General features: G+C 42.5%; 1 protein-coding gene across 2 annotated transcripts in view; it reads left to right on the top strand.

Annotated features, from left to right (window-relative positions):
* Positions 1 to 19,222, top strand: part of Adcy2 (adenylate cyclase 2) — a 375,018-nt gene that overhangs the window by 290,286 nt on the left and 65,510 nt on the right. For both annotated transcript variants that reach the window (XM_026397066.2, XM_077799966.1), the window contains exon 15: positions 13,324 to 13,408. In XM_026397066.2, coding sequence (XP_026252851.1) covers positions 13,324 to 13,408 — 85 coding nt within the window. The remainder of the gene's footprint in view (positions 1 to 13,323; positions 13,409 to 19,222) is intronic.

The following is a 19,222-nucleotide window of genomic DNA, read 5'->3' on the forward strand; positions in this document are numbered from 1 at the left end:
AAAAGCTCCTGTCCTTCTGACAAGAGATATAGAAAAAAAAAAATCTGGAATCAACTTTCTTTCCCCTCTTCAGCATCGATTATGTAAAAGCCAAAGTATCATTTTCTTTCTTTAAAATTTTTTGTTTGTTCTTTTTAGACATTTGTCCATTTGTTCCTGAACGTATTTTGACAGGTCATACATACGTGGAGTACAACTTCCCGTTCTGTGGTTGAACGTGACATGGAGTTTCACTGGTCGTGTATTCATATATGAACATAGGAAAGTTATGTTCATTTTATTCTACTGTCTTTCCTATTTCCATCCCTCCTTCCTTCCCTTCATTCCCCTCTGTGTAATCCAAAGTTCTTCTTTTCTTCCCTCCTTGCCTCCCTTATTGTGTGTTAGCATCCACATATCAGAGAGAACATTCAGCCTTTGGTTTGGGGGGAACGGCTTATTTCACTTAGCATGATATTTTCCAGTCCCATCCATTTACTTGAAAATGCCATAATTTCATTTGTCTTTATGGCTGAGTAATATTTCATTGTAAAGCACCATTTTCGATCCAGTGGAATTCAGCTGTGTGATTGAACATAGCCCCATGACACAGCTAGCATTTGTGAGCAGCCAAGCTGCCTGGATTTGGCGGCGCTTTAACTCATGAAGATGCTCAGCAAGCTGGAAAGAAGTGCTATGCCCCCCACCATCACCCCCATGCTCCAAAAGGTTTTGTTCTGGACACTGAGCCATTGCAATGGCATTTACAAAAGTAAAAGCAAAGCAAAGTATTATTCATATATGTACAGATCCTCAGATAGCCATTCTGTTTTGGGAGGCATTTCCACTGTATTTCCTCTTACCCCAAGGATTCGCTTTGGAATATATGGACCAAAGGAGCCCTTCTTCTAGATTTGCAAAATCTTGAGTGAAACCTCCCAATAAGTGAATGAATTCATTCATTTTTCTCCATCTTCACATCAGCTGAATACCTCTATGTTCTCTCCACCTGAGTACACAAGATCTGTTCCTCACTGGAAAGAGTTGGGAGAGGAGAAAGTGACTGGGGCATTTTAAAAGATGCCTCCAAAGAACACAAAGACTTTCAGAGAACAAGAATATTCTGTTTGGGGGGCTGGAATAGTGGCTCAGTGGTAGAGCACTTGCCTCACTTGTGTGAGGCACTGGGTTCAATTCTTAGTAATGCATATAAATAAATAAAATAAAGGTCCATTGACAACTAAAAAATATTTTTTAAAAAAAGAAAAAGAATATTCTGTGTGATTTTCCTTTTGAGAAGCACACAGTGCCGTGTCCTTGCTGTCTTGGTGTTGGTTTTCTGGTCTCTCTTCTGCTGTGTTGCACCTCTGTAGACTGCAGAAGTCCATTTTCTCACACTTCATCACCCATGAATTTGGTATTTTTTGTGAGCAACAAGTGCACCCTCAAGCTTGAGCCTTGTGACACTCGTGCAGCTTGCATTTCCTTGGGACTTCCACAGAGAGTAGCACCAGGGAAACCCAGCTACTGCCTCCTGCAGAGCTTCCCGGCTCGGGCTCTGCCTCACAGCTAAGTTGCTCCTTCATCTGCCTTTCTTGTGATTCCTCTTCTTTCTTCTTCTTCCTCAACATTTTTGCTATGAAATATTTCAGTGATACAGAAAAGGACACAGAGTAATACGGTCAGCACCCATGTGTCCCTAATCCAGGCTTTGCTAATGTCATCCCTGTGTCCTGTTTACCACAAATGTGGTTTTTACTCCTGGGGATTGTCACTGATGGGCTTGGACCTACTTTTAACATACCATCTTGTCTTGTGTTTCCTTTATTTTTATTTGGTTCTTTCACCCCTCTTCCTAACTTCTAAAGGGCTCATCTAGTTATTTTATTCTTTTATACACACACAAACACACACACACACATCCCATATCTTTATTTCCTTTATTTCACATTTTCTCTTGAATATAGAACCGGGATAAAATTGTAAGTTGACTTTTATTTTCCTTCAGTATTGTGGTCACATCTTTCCGCTGCATTCCATTTCCTGTTATTGCTGATGAAATGTCTTCCACCGGTCTCATTATAGTTTTTTGTAGGTAATCTATTGTTCCTCTCTGGGTGCCTTTCAGGATTTTATTTCTCCCTGGACTTTTACTATATTTTTTCTAGCTGTGAATTTGTTTTTATGTACCTAAGTGACTAGTTGCAGTTTTTCAGTCTTTGATCTTGTGTTCTTAAAAATTCAGTACAGTTCTTAAAAATTTTTTACCTTTATACATTGCTTCTTATCTTTTGTGTAATCGTTCCTCCCGGGGCTCTTTTTAGCAATATGTTGTGTTTTTTCATTCTGTGCTGCAGAAAGAAATTGTGATTTTTTTTTTCTCAAAGTTTACAAATCTGCCCTTTATTTAGGATTAAATTCAGGTAAATAAATTCCTTATCCATTTTGGGTTTATGATTTCAATGTGTGTGTGTGTGTGTGTGTGTGTGTGTGTGTGTGTGTGTGTATTTATATCTAAGAAGCCTATTTGGTCCTTTTTAAAACTTGACTTTTAATAAAATATTTCTATATTTTGCCTATGGATATTTTATTTCCTACCCATTGATTTGCAGATTTGACACATATAACATGGAAGTATCTCTGGTTTCATTCTGCTATTTCTCATTCATAAATAAGTGTGTTGACTTCTGCGGTTGGTCTGTATGACTCTCTCCAGGAGGTGCACTCCAGTGTTGTCCACAGTTCTGACTGTGAGTTCATCAACAGCAGGGCTTTGGTCAGGCCTGATTTCATGTATTCATAGTTGTAAAGACATCACTACGGGACAGTTTTTGGTTCTAGGTTCCTCTGGGATTCATGAGGTCAAGTCACAGCGTGGTGTTGAACCTGCGAACAAGGTTCCTGCACCAAGCAGACCATGAGAATTTGCATCAACCTCCCTGGCCTGGGCCAGGATTGGGGATCTCAGTTTTCACAGATGAGTTTTTTCTACTCATGGCCCCAAAGATAGTTCTCTTCCCTGCAAATTACCTGGCCAAATGACAGAGTTTTCTGTTTTCCCTTTCCTGGTGGGAGAGAATTTCTTGTCTCCTAATTTCATTCAGAACTGAGTTCCTTCTTAATTAATCAAATTCCTGGGAGATCACCTGCCTTGGGTAGAAATGAAACCTCACACCCCACAGCAGGTATCTGCTCCCAGTTCCTCCTGGTCCATTTAGCATGGACGCCTCTCAGCATTCTGCCTGTGAACACCTGCTGTGTACCTAGCAATTTCTCTGTCTTGCTCTCATGTAGGTGGGAAATAATTCTGTTATATTTTAGGAAGCATTTTCATTAGGGTAACGGTGCCTCTCCCTTCTGCTGACATTCCCTTACTCAATTTCTTAGCTAGTGAAATTACAGTTCTATTCTGCTTTGTTGGTTTTCTTTCCTTTTGATAAATTGTCTTATGTGTGTGTGTGTGTGTGTGCACGCATTTGTAGCTTCTTAAATTTTTAATCGACAAATAACGATGGCATGTTTTCATGGGGTCCAGTGTGAGTTTTAGTCTGTGTATACATTATGCAATGACCAAGTCACGGTCCTCAGCATATTCATCATCCCAGGTTTGTTCAAAAAGGGAAGGTGCTAAGTGACAGAATGAATGAGGGACTAGTAGAGGAATCTGTTACTCGGGAAGAATCACAAAGGGATTAGTCCTTAGGAAAGGGGGCCTGATGTCATTCTTATTCAGTCCATAATTTTTTAATCTGGTTCTAGTTTTAGAATTTAAATAGGTGACAATTAAATTATTAAATGGCTCTTCCTTTTGAAATCGTTTTTTTTTTTTTTCATTCTGCCTTGTAGTATAACTTTGTTGGAAATGGCAGCTGTTTTCCAAAAATGATCAAGCATCAAATGTTTCGATATGTTTTAGTCTTTTTATTCATATTGTCAGCAAAACTAAATGGTTATGTTAAATCTGGTATGAGGACAGTGTTTAGAACAAGGGTATTTTTTTTCTAATAAAATTTAGTTAAACACATGTGTTTCATTAGCCCAAGTAAAATTTTTACTTAAAAAATGAATAACCAAATTATAATGTTAAATGTCTTAGAACTATTATTTCTTGGAACTTTGTTTGTTATTATACCCTAAAAAGAAAAATAAGATAGTTTAATAGTATCATCTTTCATATCCATTAAAAGCAGATCTGATTGATTTCCTAAATGCCAAATGATGGAGAATAACTACTATGCAGGAAGTTTTCTCTGGTGGGCCACTCAGTATGTGGGATTGGTGGCTGGGCAGAAAGTCAGGAGAGAGTCATGGTAGGTGGGGTTGGAGGAACAGTGTGAGAGAGCAGGTCATGTTGGTTGGTCCTGCAGGTCATTTTGAGATCTGTGGATTTCTCCATGGGTACTTTGTGGGAAGTCATGGCAGATTCTGAGCAGAGGACGTGATCTGCCTATGCTTGGACAAGATTGTTCTTGTTCTTCCAGGGGGCAGGGAGGAATAGGAATACCAGGTGACAGTTAAGGTTCACACTGGCATAGCCCTGGGGGTGGTAAAATGGGTCCAGGTCGGGGTATATTATGAGGAATGACATAGACAGTTCTTGCTGTGGGATGGGTCATGAAGAGCACGAGAAGTTAAGTTTTGTCAGTCTTTATTTTTGTTTATCATTTGAGCAACTGGAAAAATGATTGGCATTTACAGGAAAGAATCTTAAACAGTGGAGAGAATGTGGACTTGTGTGTGTGTGTGTGTGTGTGTGTGTGTGTGTGTGAGAGAGAGAGAGAGAGAGAGAGAGATTGCAGGTGGTGGGGTTTAGGGTCATGTTCATGGGAGGGGATGCATGCACATATAATCTGGAGAATTTAGCACTCAGGTGGAATTTAAATCTACAGGATGAGATGAGCTCACCTAAGAGAGTAGAAAAAGAAAACTTGGCCCTTCCATTGAATAAGGTGTGTGAAAAAGCAAATCTTCAGTCCATGTCATGTGAAGGAGAAGTTCTTAGTCAACCAAAGGTAGCTCTTTCTCCCTCTTGCACATCTTAGGACCTTCAAGTGGCCACGATCTTTTGAGGCTAAGCTAAGACCTCCTATCAGGGAAAGGCTACTCTCATAGTGGTAATAGTTAAATACTGTTTTCTCCTTTTGACTTTCACGTCTGTTTCTTACTGAATTCCCTTTCATTCTGAAGTTCTGTCATTTAAAGAACAGGAATTTTTATTATTTCCTGCTGACTTACCATCAAACACTTTGCTCCCTCAGATATTTTCATCTGTGCTGAATCCCATGGCACAGACCTGGGCAGAGGCTTGGCAGAGCCTCCCTTGGGTGGGCCTCGAGGACCATGGGGAAGACCATGGGGGTGTCAAGTCAATACACCAGATAAAACCCCACAGAAGGACTCCAGGATTTACCCACAGCAACAGCTTATGATAGTTTGATTTTCAGGTTTTGGGGGAGAGGTGTGTCTGTGGGGTTTTTCCAACAAGTGAATCTCATCTGAGTCAGAGCCATTGTCTGCCATAAAGGAAAGAGAACAGAGATAGGGGAAAAGACCTTCCTGTCTCAATTCAACCTTTTCCACAGAGCTAACAATACACTTGATGAAAGTGCCAAAGTCTAACATCATTGGTAAAAGATGTGATTTTTCCTGCCCCATGACTGGGAAGAGTCAAATCTGCTTTTCAGCCAGTATATGAATCAATTATGCTGGTGTGTTTAAAAGACACAGCTTTACAGCCAGAATGTTAATTAAAATTGATTTAGTTACACAAACATCTTGGTATGCTTAATGGGCCTGAACAGGCTTCTGATAGAACAGGCAGGATAAATGGTGATAATTAAGAGTTTGGACCAACCATCACTTTGCCTCATGGTAGTTCTAGTTCCCTGGTGTCTTGGTCCATAGACTGCACGGTTTATAAACAATAGAGGTTCCTTTCTCACCGTCCTAGACGGCAGAAGCCTGGAGTCGGAGTGCCAGCATGGCTGGGTGCTGGGGAGGGCCCTCTTGCAGTCTGCAGGCTGCCATCTTCTCCCTGCCTCCTCACGTGGAGGAAGAGATGGCTAGCCCCCCAGCTGGTGCTTATAAGGGCACTGAATCTTGTCCCCTAATCATGCCCCAATGGGCCCACCTCCAGATAGGATCACATTTGGGATTGAATTTTGACATATGAGCTTGGGTACCCTCAAGCATCCAGTTCACAACAACCTGGCCGCGGGCTGTATTGGGTTCATCTGAACAAGAACACCAGCCTTGTTCTTGTGGCCTCAGCTCCAGAGCTGGACCTCCTCTGGCTAGGCTTGTCAGGGAGAACAGCTCGGGTCAGAATCCTAGGCAGTGAGACCCTTTTCTATATTCAAGAGCATTTCACCTACAAACATACTTTTCCATCCTTCTTTCCTTTCTGTTGAATTTTTATTTTATTTTTTTTATTTTTGCCTGATTTCCTGGCTTGAACCTCCAGTGCAAGGCTGAATATTAGTAACCCTAGCACAGCCCTTTGTAGCTCATGACCTTAGGACAGAGGGTTTGGCCTTTGACTCCCAGATATGTTCACTGTTTGTTTCTAATGGGATCCTTCATCATCATGAGGAAATGCCACCTTATTCATACTTTGTGAAGTGTGTTTATCATGAAATAGTGTTGGATTTTGTCAAATGCTGTTTATGCAGCTATTGGCATGATCATGAATTTTCTCTCCTTTAGGTTGTTAATATGGTTTATTACATGGATGGATTTTCGGATACTAAGTCAACTTTCATTTCTTGAGTAAATCCCACATTGTTCTGGTACAAAAATTATATTATATGTGGCTAAATTTGCTTTGCTAATATTCTGCTGATATATTTTAACCTATATTCTTAAGAGATATTGGTCTCAGGTTTTGATTTATTGTGAGCTTTGTCTGGTATTGCTATCAGGATTATACTTGCCTCATAAAATGAGTTAAGAACTCTTTGTTTTTCTCCTATTTCCTGGAAGAGCTTGTGAAGAATCTGCATTAATCATTTTTAAACGATTGCAAGAATTCACTGGTGAAGCCATGGGCAAAGGTTGTTCTTTGAAAATAGTATTTATTTAATATCATTTTTAATTTTTTAAATTAATAAGTCGGTTTCTTGGCTTTTATGGGTAAATCTAGTCAGATTTTCAATTTCTTTTTGAGTCAATTTGTGTTTTTCATAACAAATTTTTTTTAATTATCATCCCTGCTAAAATACACATCCGTCACGCATCCAACCAATGCAAAAGGAGATAAATAATCATATCAGTAACATTGTTTTCCTTTATCAGCCCCATGCCTTAGCAGATTCTGAATTTTGAAGAAAGATCAAAAGAGTGATCTTCAGATACACACAGAAAAAAGATCACCAGCAGTTCTTTGATGTTTTCCACTGCATCTAATAGACTATTATAGTCAAATATTAATAGCAAATTGTTTTCTCAGGCTCCAATATCTTTACTTGACCTGACTGCAGGATGTTCAAGGTCTCTGTCAAACGTCATAATAGTAGAAAAACTATTCTTAAAAAAAATAAAACAATGAAATTAATTTTAGAAAACAAGGGCCTTTACAAATAATTGTAATACAGAAATCCATTACTTAAACTCTGATTCACAAAATAAATCATAGGATTTTAAAGTAGATTAACCATAATAATCACTAAATGTGTTGATATGTGTATAATTAAAGGCTAATATATTCCAAAATCACTTGTCTATTCATAATAAAATTCAAAGTTGGCATGACCCAAGAGATAGGTAGATATTTGCTCAATACTCTTAATTAAATTTAAAAAAAGGTATTTTTTCCCCAAAAGAAAAAAAACAAAGAAAAGAAATTTCAGAAGTAACTCTGATTCTTTCCTAGGTTTCTACCTAACCAATAACAATATTATGCCTTAAAAGTAAATAAATAAATACATAAAAATAAAAACAAAACTTCATTCAGTTAATAGATTACAATTCAACACATTCAACAACAGAAACATAAATAAACTCAGGTATTTCAATGAGGGAATTTAGTAAGAAGTATCCACAGACTAAGGGGAAAAGTGAGAAGCCAAAAGGGGCTGGGTCATGCAGCAGTCCAGGTATTAGCAACAAGGAGAACCTGCCACTTCCCTTGACGTGTAAGGGGACAGGTGGAGGTGGTGGCAGCAGACACCCAGGCCCTGGGCCTTCCAGAAGTGCGAGGAGAAGGACAGCAAGGCTCCTGGTCAGAGTGAGATAAAGGCATGTGGGTTACCGACAAGGACCTGGGACTTTAGGGGCAGCGGCTCATCTGGAAAAAGCCACTCTGTAGAGAACACTGGTTAGATCTTCCTTCCCTGACTTCCCGTGTCCATCAGTACTTCCCACCGGCCAGTCTTAGCTGAATACATGTACAGTGAGTCTTGAGTTTCCAGCCGTCTGAGAAATAAATTCCCAAATTTCTTTAAAATAATCAACCTCCAAATGCAAGAAGTTCTGCTAACAGCAAGCAGGGGAACACACACACACACACACACACACACACACACAAACACACACTCGCACACACATGCACACACATGCACGCACACGTGCACACACACACACATGCACACATACACACACACGCATGGTATGTCATAGTTGAATAACTGAACTATAAGTCGGGGAGGATTTAGATGCAACCAAAGGTGTTGGGAGGAGACACTGAGTTTCTCACCAGAAACTAGGGAGGAGAGAAGGCAGTTGAACGACTTAAACGTAGACATCAGCAACCTTGACTCTAACGTGGAGTAGAATTTTTAAGTCAAGGTGAAATAAAGACAATTCTACGAGTAAATGAAAAGCTGGGGAATTCACCACTAGTAAACCTGAAGCAAAAGAAATGAGAAGGGAAATGCCTCCACCTGAGGCGAAATGTTGGAAGGAAACTTGAAACCGCAGGAGAGAATGAAGAGCGCTGCCCGTGCTTCGTGTGTGAAGGACTGTAACAAGGGCACGTGCTGGATGTGAAAGCCAGCGGCTTTTCACAAAAATGAAAATACATGCAGAAAATTCTGAAGTAGAAGAAAATGGGATTTTGTTGTTGTGAAGATCGTACGTCGTTTTTGAAGTGGTGCAACATTCATGCTCAGTCACCTCTGATAAGAATGTGTGCTTCGACTCTGCGAAGTCATCGTACGATGGTGACCCATGCATACCATGTTGACAGCACACGATTCACAATAGCCGGACTACAAATCCACCTAGGTGTCCCTCAGCAGATGAATGGATAAAGAAATTGTGTTTATATACCTAATGGAGTTTTATTCAGCCATAAAGAAAAACAGAATTATATCATTTGCAGGAAAGTGAGTGGAACTTGAGACCATTTTGTTAAGGAAAAAAATTAAATTTAAAAAGTCAAGAGTCATGTTTTCTCTTGTGTGTGGAAGCCAGAGAGGAGAAGGAAAAGGAAGGTGGGGGAGGAATGGGGATGTCATGAAAAATCAAAGGGAGATCAACAGAGGAAAGGGACTGGGGTAGAAGGTGGGGAGAGGGGAGAAGTGCGGGTGGTGATATCGGCCAAGTGCATTGTAGATTGTGTGCACGTCTCAATAGGTTTCAACAGATCCTATGGAGCACAACTATAGTGCACCAGTAAAAAAGTGTGAGAAGAGAAATAAAAAGGAAGAAAAAAGAATGTAGACTTTAATTTTTGAACAATCATTAAAAAATAAGAGTGGCCTGGGGATACGGCTCAGTTAGTAGAGTGTTTGTCTCACATGCACAAGGCCCTGGGTTCAATCCCCAGCAGCACTAAAATGAAATAAAATAGATATAGCTAAAAAGCCAATAGAGGAAAATTTTAAAATACTGTGAATATATTTAATTAATGAAAAATGTCCATTAACAAAAAAGGAACAGAGGAATAAAAGGAAATGAAACACACAGAAAACAAATAGTAAGGTGGTAGGTTAAAATAATAGCAACAAGTATAGCAATCAGGTCACACAGACAAAAACTGTACGGCAAGGGACAATGATAAGATGAGATTAAATTCAAGTATATGAAATGTAAAAAGACCAGATTCATCAAATAAAAGCAGACCAAGCCATGCACTGTCTGAGAGATCCACTTTGAACACAAAAGGCAGGCATGAGAGAAGTAAAGGAAGAAATGTATGATGTAAACAGTAAGCACAAAACCACTGTACACATAGTAATATCAGACAAAGTAGATGCAAAGGCAAAGCAGTGGTAACAGAGAGAGTGGCCAAATAATGGTTAAAGGTCAAGTTGTCAAAATACATAAGTCATAAGTGTGCTTATGCCCTTATACAATCCATGAAAGAAAAAACATCAAAGAGAATAAGGCAACTCCATAATCATAATTAAACATTTGCTATGCCTTTTCTGGCTCTTAGTATGTAAAACAGGATGTTGAGGGCAAGAGCAACATTTTCAAATTCCTAATCACTGCTTCATAGAGCACTAGACCCAACTGCAGAATATTATCATCTCAATTACTCAAGTCAAGGAGCACTGGCCAAGACATAGCTTATGCTAGGCCACAAAAGTCCCTGAACACATTTAAGATTGAAATAAGTTTTAAAAGAAATAAATAAATCTTACAGCCTGATATTTAATGATCATGAAGCATAGCCTTTAAAAAGAAACCAAAAATTCATTCCTTAAGATCAACAGAACATGCAAATCTTTAAAACACTGATCTAGAGAAAACAAGAAAAGTGGCATTAACACAAGAAGCAATCCCTTTAAATAGAGGCACTTTAAACTATAAGTCAATAGCACATAGAATATTGCACATTTGAAAATATAAATGAAATAGATAATTTTCTAGGAATATTTTCAAAACTGTCTCAAGAAACAGAACCAGTAAACTTGGCAAAATTCTGACAAGTCTAGTCCTAAAAACCAAACCTGGGTCAAGAATGCAGTTGCATAAACATAAATTCTGACTCGACTGCTTAGTAGAGCTATGACTTTAGGCAAGTTTCTCAACTCTTGGGTCCTCAGTTTGTCTTTGGAAAAAATGAAATAGTAATACTAACTGCCATAAAGGACTATTATGAGGATAAAGTGAACTATGCCTATAATATCCTCAGTACAGCTCCTAGTGTGTAGTAAATATTCAATAGTCTTTAGCATGCATCATCATTACTTCCACCACTACCACCATCATCACCACCACTATCATCACACCATCACCACTAGCACCAGCGCCATCATCGCCATCATCATCACCATCACCATCACCATTACCATCATCATCATCATAACCATCATCATGATCATCACCATCACCATCATCCTCATCATCACCATCACCTTCACCATCATCACCATTACCATAATCATTACCATCACCATCACCAACACCCTCATCATCACCATCATCTTCACCATCATTACCATTACTATAATCATCACCATCACCATCACCATTACCATAACCATTACCATCACCATCATCATCACTATCATCATCACCATCATCTTCACCATCATCACCATTACTATAATCATCACCATCACCATCACACTCATCATCACCATCACACTCATCATCACCATCACCATCACCATCATCAACCTTACCATCATCATCATCATCATCATGATCACCATCATCAACCTTACCATCATCATCATCATCATCACCATCACCATCATCACCATTGCCATCATCACCATCATCATCACCATCACCATCATCATCATCATCACTATTTCCATCATAACCATCACCATCACCACCACCTTCACCATCACCATCAAACAATTTTCAAATAGTTTTAAAGTTTAAATTTACCAAACCATCTAGAAGGGGACGTTCATGAAACAGTTCCAGTTGAGAAAAAGATGTAATGGTACTGAGCCCACCTTATGAGGCCAGCATTACCTTGACACTGAGAAAGAATTAGGAGAATATAGAGTCAAAGAGAATCTGTCAGACCTCTTATATAAAACTGCAGGAGATGGTGGCAAGCCAAAATTCATCAGATGGAGCATCACACCCCCCTTCAGTCACAGGGCTAAGGACAGGACTCTCACACCAAGAGCTCTGCACACACTCGTGTCCCCCCTAGCCTTCCACCAGGCTGGAGACTCCGAGAGGATGTGTTGGGACTCAGTCAGCCTCAGGCCAAGGAGCTGGGAGCAAGGCCTCTGTTGGCTTCTGACAAGGAACAAGCATTAGAGTGATGTGGGGTGGGAGAAAGTTCTAGTTAGGAGAAGTTAGGTGACTTCTAGACTATATCAGTCCAGGGCAGGGATCACGTCTCACTTTTTGTATCATGGCACCTCTTATGAGAAAGGTCAATCTGGAATTATTTGGTATATTTTCACCCTCCTAGCAGTCTGACGATGACTCATAAATGTAATTTTTATGAGAAAAAAAATGTTATTATCAGGCCAGATATTTGAAAGCACTGTGAATCACGTCCAGGACATGACTCAGTGCCCGATACATTACTGGGTCAGACTTCAACGTTGGTTTGTAGCTCTTGCTGTATGTATGCATGACCCTGTGGTCATCTCTCATAATGGAGTCGGTGTCTGGGGTCTGACTGAGGGAAACCTTCCTGTCAGGGAGCGTCGGGGGCATGACTCGGACCACTAATGGCTCACTCTGTTTCTCCTCTCCTGGGGCTCACGGCCTGCGCTTGCCGGGTGATTTCAGCTTCCTGCTGACTGCGTCTGCTTGTCCGATTCCACAGCGGGCATTTGGAGCGTGGCTCCTCTTCCCAGCGCCAGATCTTGTGTTTCTTCATGATCTCCAACCTGCCTCACAGGCCCAGGCTGCACTGTGGTCTCAGACACCACCTGACCCCCCCTGGGGTGTGCCATTCAAACTTCATCTTGGAATGCCTGTTGTGCTTCAGCCTTATTTCATACTCCTGATATTTTTCTCCTGAGATTTAACAAAATTTTAAAAGTCTTTGAATTGCTGAATTATTTAAGGACCACTCAGAAATGTATGTGACTCCCAGTCCAGGGGCTGAGGCAGGAAGTTGGCAAGTTCAAAGCCAGCCTCAGCAACTTAGTGAGGCCCCAAGCAACTCAGTGAGACCCTGTCTCTAAATAAAATATAGAAAGGGCTGGCTTCAAAATATATAAAGTTCTTTTTCTACAAAGAACTGATGCCTCTAGGGCAGTTTGGGTAAGTGATAGCAAGTTGTCAACCACAGCAGTGCACACCTCACCATGGACTTGGGTTTTACTTGTTTTGGCTTCCTTCTCATTTCTCAGGAAAGCTCTCAAGGATTTCAGGGCCCACTCACTTCAGTCCCGATTACGCCCAAGGCATCCTGGGAGCTTCCCAGAGGGCTCTTGGTGTCCCCTAACCTGTGGCCTTTGTTTCCTGCAGGACCACGGTCCTCGGCGTTTCCTTTGGAGCTGCGTTCCTGTCTCTGGCCTTCATCCTTTTGGTCTGCTTTGCTGGACAGATTTTGGTAGGTACTTCAAATGTGGGACTTCTTTGAAAAGTATGTTCAGTTTATACAACGGGATTTCTTGCTTAAAATATTCAAATATAGGGTGCTCGCTGATTTACATTTAAGAGTGCCGTTCCCAGCAAAGGAGCACGCCCTTCAGATGAGCAGCCCTGGGTGTGAACTGAGGCAGCTCGTGGACAAGACAGATGCTAACTGAAGATTATTTAAACCGTCGCCTGTCACACCCTAGAACAATGTTTTTGCCTAGCTGTTTTTGTCAACAATTTATCCTCTGCTCTACCTTTTCTGCGTATCCACACCAGTAAATATCAGTGTAACAGGAAGCTTTTCTTGGCAGCAGCGGGGCAGGGGTGTTAAAATTTGAGCCAAATACATTTTTGACATCCACTTTCAAGATATAAAATTCTGGAATATTTGAAGATGACAAATGGCCAAATATCTTACATTATTAGTATTTCAATTTTAGCCAACTGTCGTCAACTTTTGTGGCTTAAATATTCGTTCTGGATATGAGTTAAATCTCAGCTTATTCTTGAGTGTCACAAGTGTTGCCGGCTGGCCAGAGCTCAGTGTGGGCTGTCCTGAGAAAGCCAACAGACAGCAGTTCCCAAGCACAGGTCAGTGCTTCCTCTTGCTCACTGCAGACAGATCAAAGCAGAAGGGGCCACACTGAGCCAGGTTTCCAGCAGAACCCATGGGCATTCTCCAGAGAAGCCTGAAAGATATTTTTTATTGTACAGATTTCTTTAATTAGTGCATTATAGTTGTACATAATTGTGGGGCTCATTCTGACATATTAATAAATGCATATAACATAATTTGCTCCATGCCCATCCCCTGTACCACCCCTTCCCACCCTCCTCTCTCTGCCTAATCTCCTTCCTCCACTCTCTTGGTCTTCCCTCTGTTAAATTCTTGGTTTTTATTGGTGCATTATAGTTACACACAATAGCGGATTCCTGTGATAATAACTTATTATAGAACATAAATAAGAATAATTTTTAAAATAGTTGTCAATAGATTATGCTGTGTGATGTCAGAGGTTATAGAAAGACTATAAATAGCTTCATAATTTCAAAATCATGATTTCCTCTGCCCGCTAGACTGTGACAGCCCGTGTAGGTGGTACGAGCAAGGGGCCGACTCCACCTCTCAGGATCACACACACCCACAAGCCACACTGGTCTCTTTCTGTTGAGTTTATACTTTGTGTCTGCTTCTCCATTGCAATGCCCTTGCTGCTGGTGACCACATCAGTACGGTGCCATCAGTGCACGGGGCCTCTTCAGGCCTGTCCCCACTTCAGGAGCTCTGAGGAACAGTGACCCATCACCTGTTGCTTTCCCGTCTCATGTGCCTAAGCTTTTTGGCCATCCTTTGGTTAGGATTCCTAAGTGCGCCTCTGCCTTTCCACATGCCCTGTGCCTCCTCGGCCTTGTGTTTGCAAACTCTGGTGGGTTTTGTTCCCTCTAGGATGGTTCAGATCTTTCAGATTGCCCTGAAAACTCTCCCCAACATGGAATCGTGGTTTCTGATTTGCTTATGTGCACAGTGTTAGTGTCCCATGTCTCTGAAAACCCCCTGGGGACCGTGTAGGCTGTAGAGAGGAGAGGTCAGATAGGAGAGTGACCCACACACTGAAGGACTGGGTCCCGGGTCCTGGTCAACGTTCTAAAGTGCTTCTTATGTAAAGGTGCCTGTTTCCCCCATCCCCGGGGTCATTCCCTGGGGAGGGAAGCACAGGGCCCCACAGTCTCTTTTTCCCCTACAGAAGCCTCCACAGCTGGTTTCTCAGGGGCCCTCATTGTGGTGCCATTGAAAATCCCAACCTCCTTCTCACAAAGGCCCTTGACAGCCTTGTGCTCAGAAGCCATGTTTTGCATTTTCTATTCCAAGGACTCTGGTTTGAGGTGTGGGGTGGTGGTGTATATTTAGGGTTTCAAGCTGATTTTTCTTCCCACTAAGTTATTATAGAAAAGAAGCACAGAGCTCAGGCCCAAAAAAGAATCTCAAGAACAATTCTGCTGCCTTCATGGAGTGTTGCTCTTTCTGATGCCGGCCCTCAGCCTGCAGAGAGCCCCTCCCTCTCACACCTGGCAGAGCTCTGGCTCCATCCTGTCTCCCCAGGAGGCTGTCAAGATGTCATCTGTAGCCCCATGTCCCCTCCCCTTCCCAGGGACCTCCCAAGACCCTGGCACCCGTGTACCACAGGCTAGGAAATGCTTTGGGCTCTGTGGCATCTCAGAGAGAAAATCCCGTGGCTACAAATGACCTGGTACCTACTTCCTGCTTAGGAAGCCCATGTCACCCCAGGGCCAGGGAGGTGGACCTTGAAGGTGTTTGTTCTTCCCGACTTGGGTCAGTGGATCCATCAATGTGACATCCCTGGGGCCGGCTGCAGTTCTCTGCCCAGGTGAAATACTTGTCAACTCCAGGAAAGAATTCTCAGCCCAATGAGTGACCACAACACTCAGTGAAGACTTTTAACTGTCCACATTTAGAACATCAGTATAGGGTGGTTTCCGAAGGCTTAGTTAGGCTTTGTATCTGACTCTCTACGTTCCTTCCAACACTCTGGATATCCCCAATAGTCCGTGGTGGACCTGGAGAATACCACTCCACCTGACTGCTCACTCCCTGGCCCCCTGGAGGGCTGCCGGTGCTCTGAGGTCTTAGGATGACTGGCATTTACCTATGAATTAAGTACTGAGCTGAGGAGGAAGTGCTTAGTGGCCCTGCCTTACCTTCTGCTCACAGGCATGGTCGACCTTCTGAAAGTGGAAATGCCAACGGCAGAAGGGGCTGGTGATGCCAGGAGAATGAGAGTCAGCGTCTCTCATAAAAGCAGTGGGGAGAAGGGAGCCTCGCTGATGCTTTTCTTGCTGGGGTTTCATCTTTGTCACCCTCGGTGGCACAGAAGGTGCCGCCTGAGGAAATCAAATTGGTCTCTTCAGAGCTGCATTTAATGAAAGGAGAAAAACATCAAAATGGGCAACATGGGGGTGAAACAGTGCAGGTTTTGTTCTGTTGACAGGAGAACCATTGGATCTCGGTTGGCAGCAGGTTCTGGAGACTGCACCAGGGAATTCCTTTCTGGTTGGCATTACTTCCATGGGCAGCCCAGCTCTTTCCCCTCTGCCCCTCACTGACACCAGGGCTCGCCCAGGCCTCCTGCAGGAATGCCCCTGGTGCTGGTGCCCACTCTCAGGGCAAGCCCCTGGGGTCGGCTCAGCCGCCCAGGACCTTCTTGGAATCCACCAACCCAGGTATTGGGCACCAGGGGTCTTAGGACTGTGTCGTACAGTTTATCCCACACTTCACAGCACTTCATTTTCCCACACTTCATTTTGACCTCTAAAATTTTTCCTGTTTTGCTCCCCTCACTTTAAGACACGAATGTTCTCCTAAACTTGCTTTCTATCTCCCACTGAACCTCGTAAAATTCTATCCACTAAACATGATTAATAAGCAGATGTTGAGAAGGTGCCCACCTGGACTTCTGGTTGTTTCTCTGGGCCTCCAGTTGTTCTGTGGGCCTCCCCTCCCCAGGCTCCATGTAAGTCCTCCCTCATTTCTCAGATGCTTAGGTGGAGTGAGAGGGGCCGGAGGAGCCTTCCTCCTTCTGCCCTGAAATCCCTCGCCCAAGTAGGCTGGCACCCTCTGCTCTCCTGACCTGAAGGGCCCACCTTTTCCCCCGGCCATCTGGCACTGTCTGCTGGGCTTCCTGCTTGAGTCCTTCTTCTGCCCTGTGACAGGATGGAGAAATGTGCCGTGAGTCGGTCTCAGCTGGACGTTGCTCAGTGCAATACTCGGGGCACTTGGAAGACAGGATAAATATTTAATGTCAGGAAGCATGAAGGCTTGCCAGGGGGCTCCCAAATGTATTTCCTGGCACTGCTGCTCAAAAAACTCCCCACCCTGTCTTCACCCAGTTTCAGCCCCTTCTGAGCTCCATGCCCTGGCCCAGCGGCAGCTCATCCCTGCTCCACTGGCCGGCAGCCTGGTGTCCTCCTGCACCAGGTCTGCATCATGTGCCCCTGAGGGGCTTTCCATTCTGTTTCTGATTCTCTTGTGAACTTCAGAATTATAAAACTTGAGAGCAGAAAGGGAACCAGAGGCAATCAATCCCACCCCTCAGTTTTGTATGAAGGACTCATGGATCCAGAGGGTCACATGCTTACATGACTTTATCCCAATTACTGAGAATAAAAGGTGCTTCTGTGGAAATCATGCAAGAGGATCCATACTCGGATCTCTGAAGGTTGGAGTGGGCACTTTAAGGAGGAATCACCAAAGTATGAGGCATGCCTCCACATACTTCCTGCCTGGGTTAGAATCTTCAGACTCAGTCCAAACTGCCCATGGTAGGCGAGGTCTCCCTAGTGGCCCTGATTCCAGCCAATCCCAGTTTGTAATTAACACATGTTCTATTCAAAAGGCCCACTCACACCGCCAGATACTTAGCATGTACTGTCTCATGTGTCCTACAAGAGTCCTTGGAGGGAATGTCCACTCTAGTCAATGACAAGGAGGCTTACTGGTGCGATGCAGCCTGCCCAGTGGTGTATAGCAAATGGGGACAGGAGCCAGAACTGGAACCAAGCTTTGCAATCTTGTGGTGGGAGGCACGTTCCAGAGGGCCAGGCAGTGTAACGTCCAGCAGATGGGATCCAACAGCAGGCAGGGTTGTCCATACTCACAGACATGGGCCAGGGTGGCATAGAGATTGCCTCCTAGTGTCTGCTGAGCCCCCACTGATCAAATCACATTGGTAAGAGAAGATTAGCACACACAGGCCCTGATTACTGCTCTCCTTCAGCCTAGTTTTCTAATATACATTATTCAGCTCGAGGTCCAGATTATTTAAAACTGGGTTCTGGGTAGCATGTAATTGCATTTTAAAATATATTTGATAAAGTGGAAACAAGAACATTAATTTATAATTGAGTTTAGATTTTCAAATATTCTAGTAAGAAAACACTCAATGATAACATCTTATAAAATGTTTCTGTGTGTATGAAATTTCTTTCAAAGTGTTTCCATATCTATTAGTTTGATAATGAAAACAATCCATTTTATCTAGGTGGAGACTGAAACTATAATAAGAGATTCCAGTTCACAGTTTCATTATAGCCTGCAATAAAAGAACAATTAGGGTTGTCATCACAGTGATGATAATAGGTACACAGTCACTGTCGGATTTAATGTTCCAGACTACCTGAGATGGACTTACATCTCTATAACAAGTACAAGGGAGTGGCTCTAACTAAAAATATCACTATAAAAAAAATCCCCAAACCAAAAATGCATCTTTAGAACAAGCCTGCCAGATATGGCAAATGAAAATGCTAGAAAAATGTCAGAAGAAAATTTTCTCCCAAAGTTGTTACCTTGAGCTTTGTGTAGCAGAGATCATGTGATGCCCATCTGACCACCTCACCCCAAGTAGAGATAAAAGCACAGATACAGGGGTCACATTGGGGAACAGAAAGTAGGTCACGCAGCAGTTAATAGGAAGCTTTCTACCCTGCAGGAGCTCTTTCCCTTGGAGTCTATTTTCTCTAATGTCGGTACACACTTGCAGCCTCCCTTTGGCTGAGTTTCGATCCTCTTTCCTTCAGCTTCCCCTGTCCACCCATGGATTTAGGTGTGTCTCTGGTAAACAACATTTGGCTCCATCTTGTCTCCTCGGACCCAAAGTCTCTCTCTTTTACCTAACAAGTGTAATGCATTTATGTGTATTATAATTACTGCTGCAGTCTTGCTTTGCTTTTTTTTTTTAACCCACCTCTTGGCTTTTAATTATTTATT

Source organism: Urocitellus parryii, chromosome 1 (assembly GCF_045843805.1).
Source record: "Urocitellus parryii isolate mUroPar1 chromosome 1, mUroPar1.hap1, whole genome shotgun sequence".
NCBI classification, from domain to species: Eukaryota; Metazoa; Chordata; class Mammalia; order Rodentia; family Sciuridae; genus Urocitellus; species Urocitellus parryii.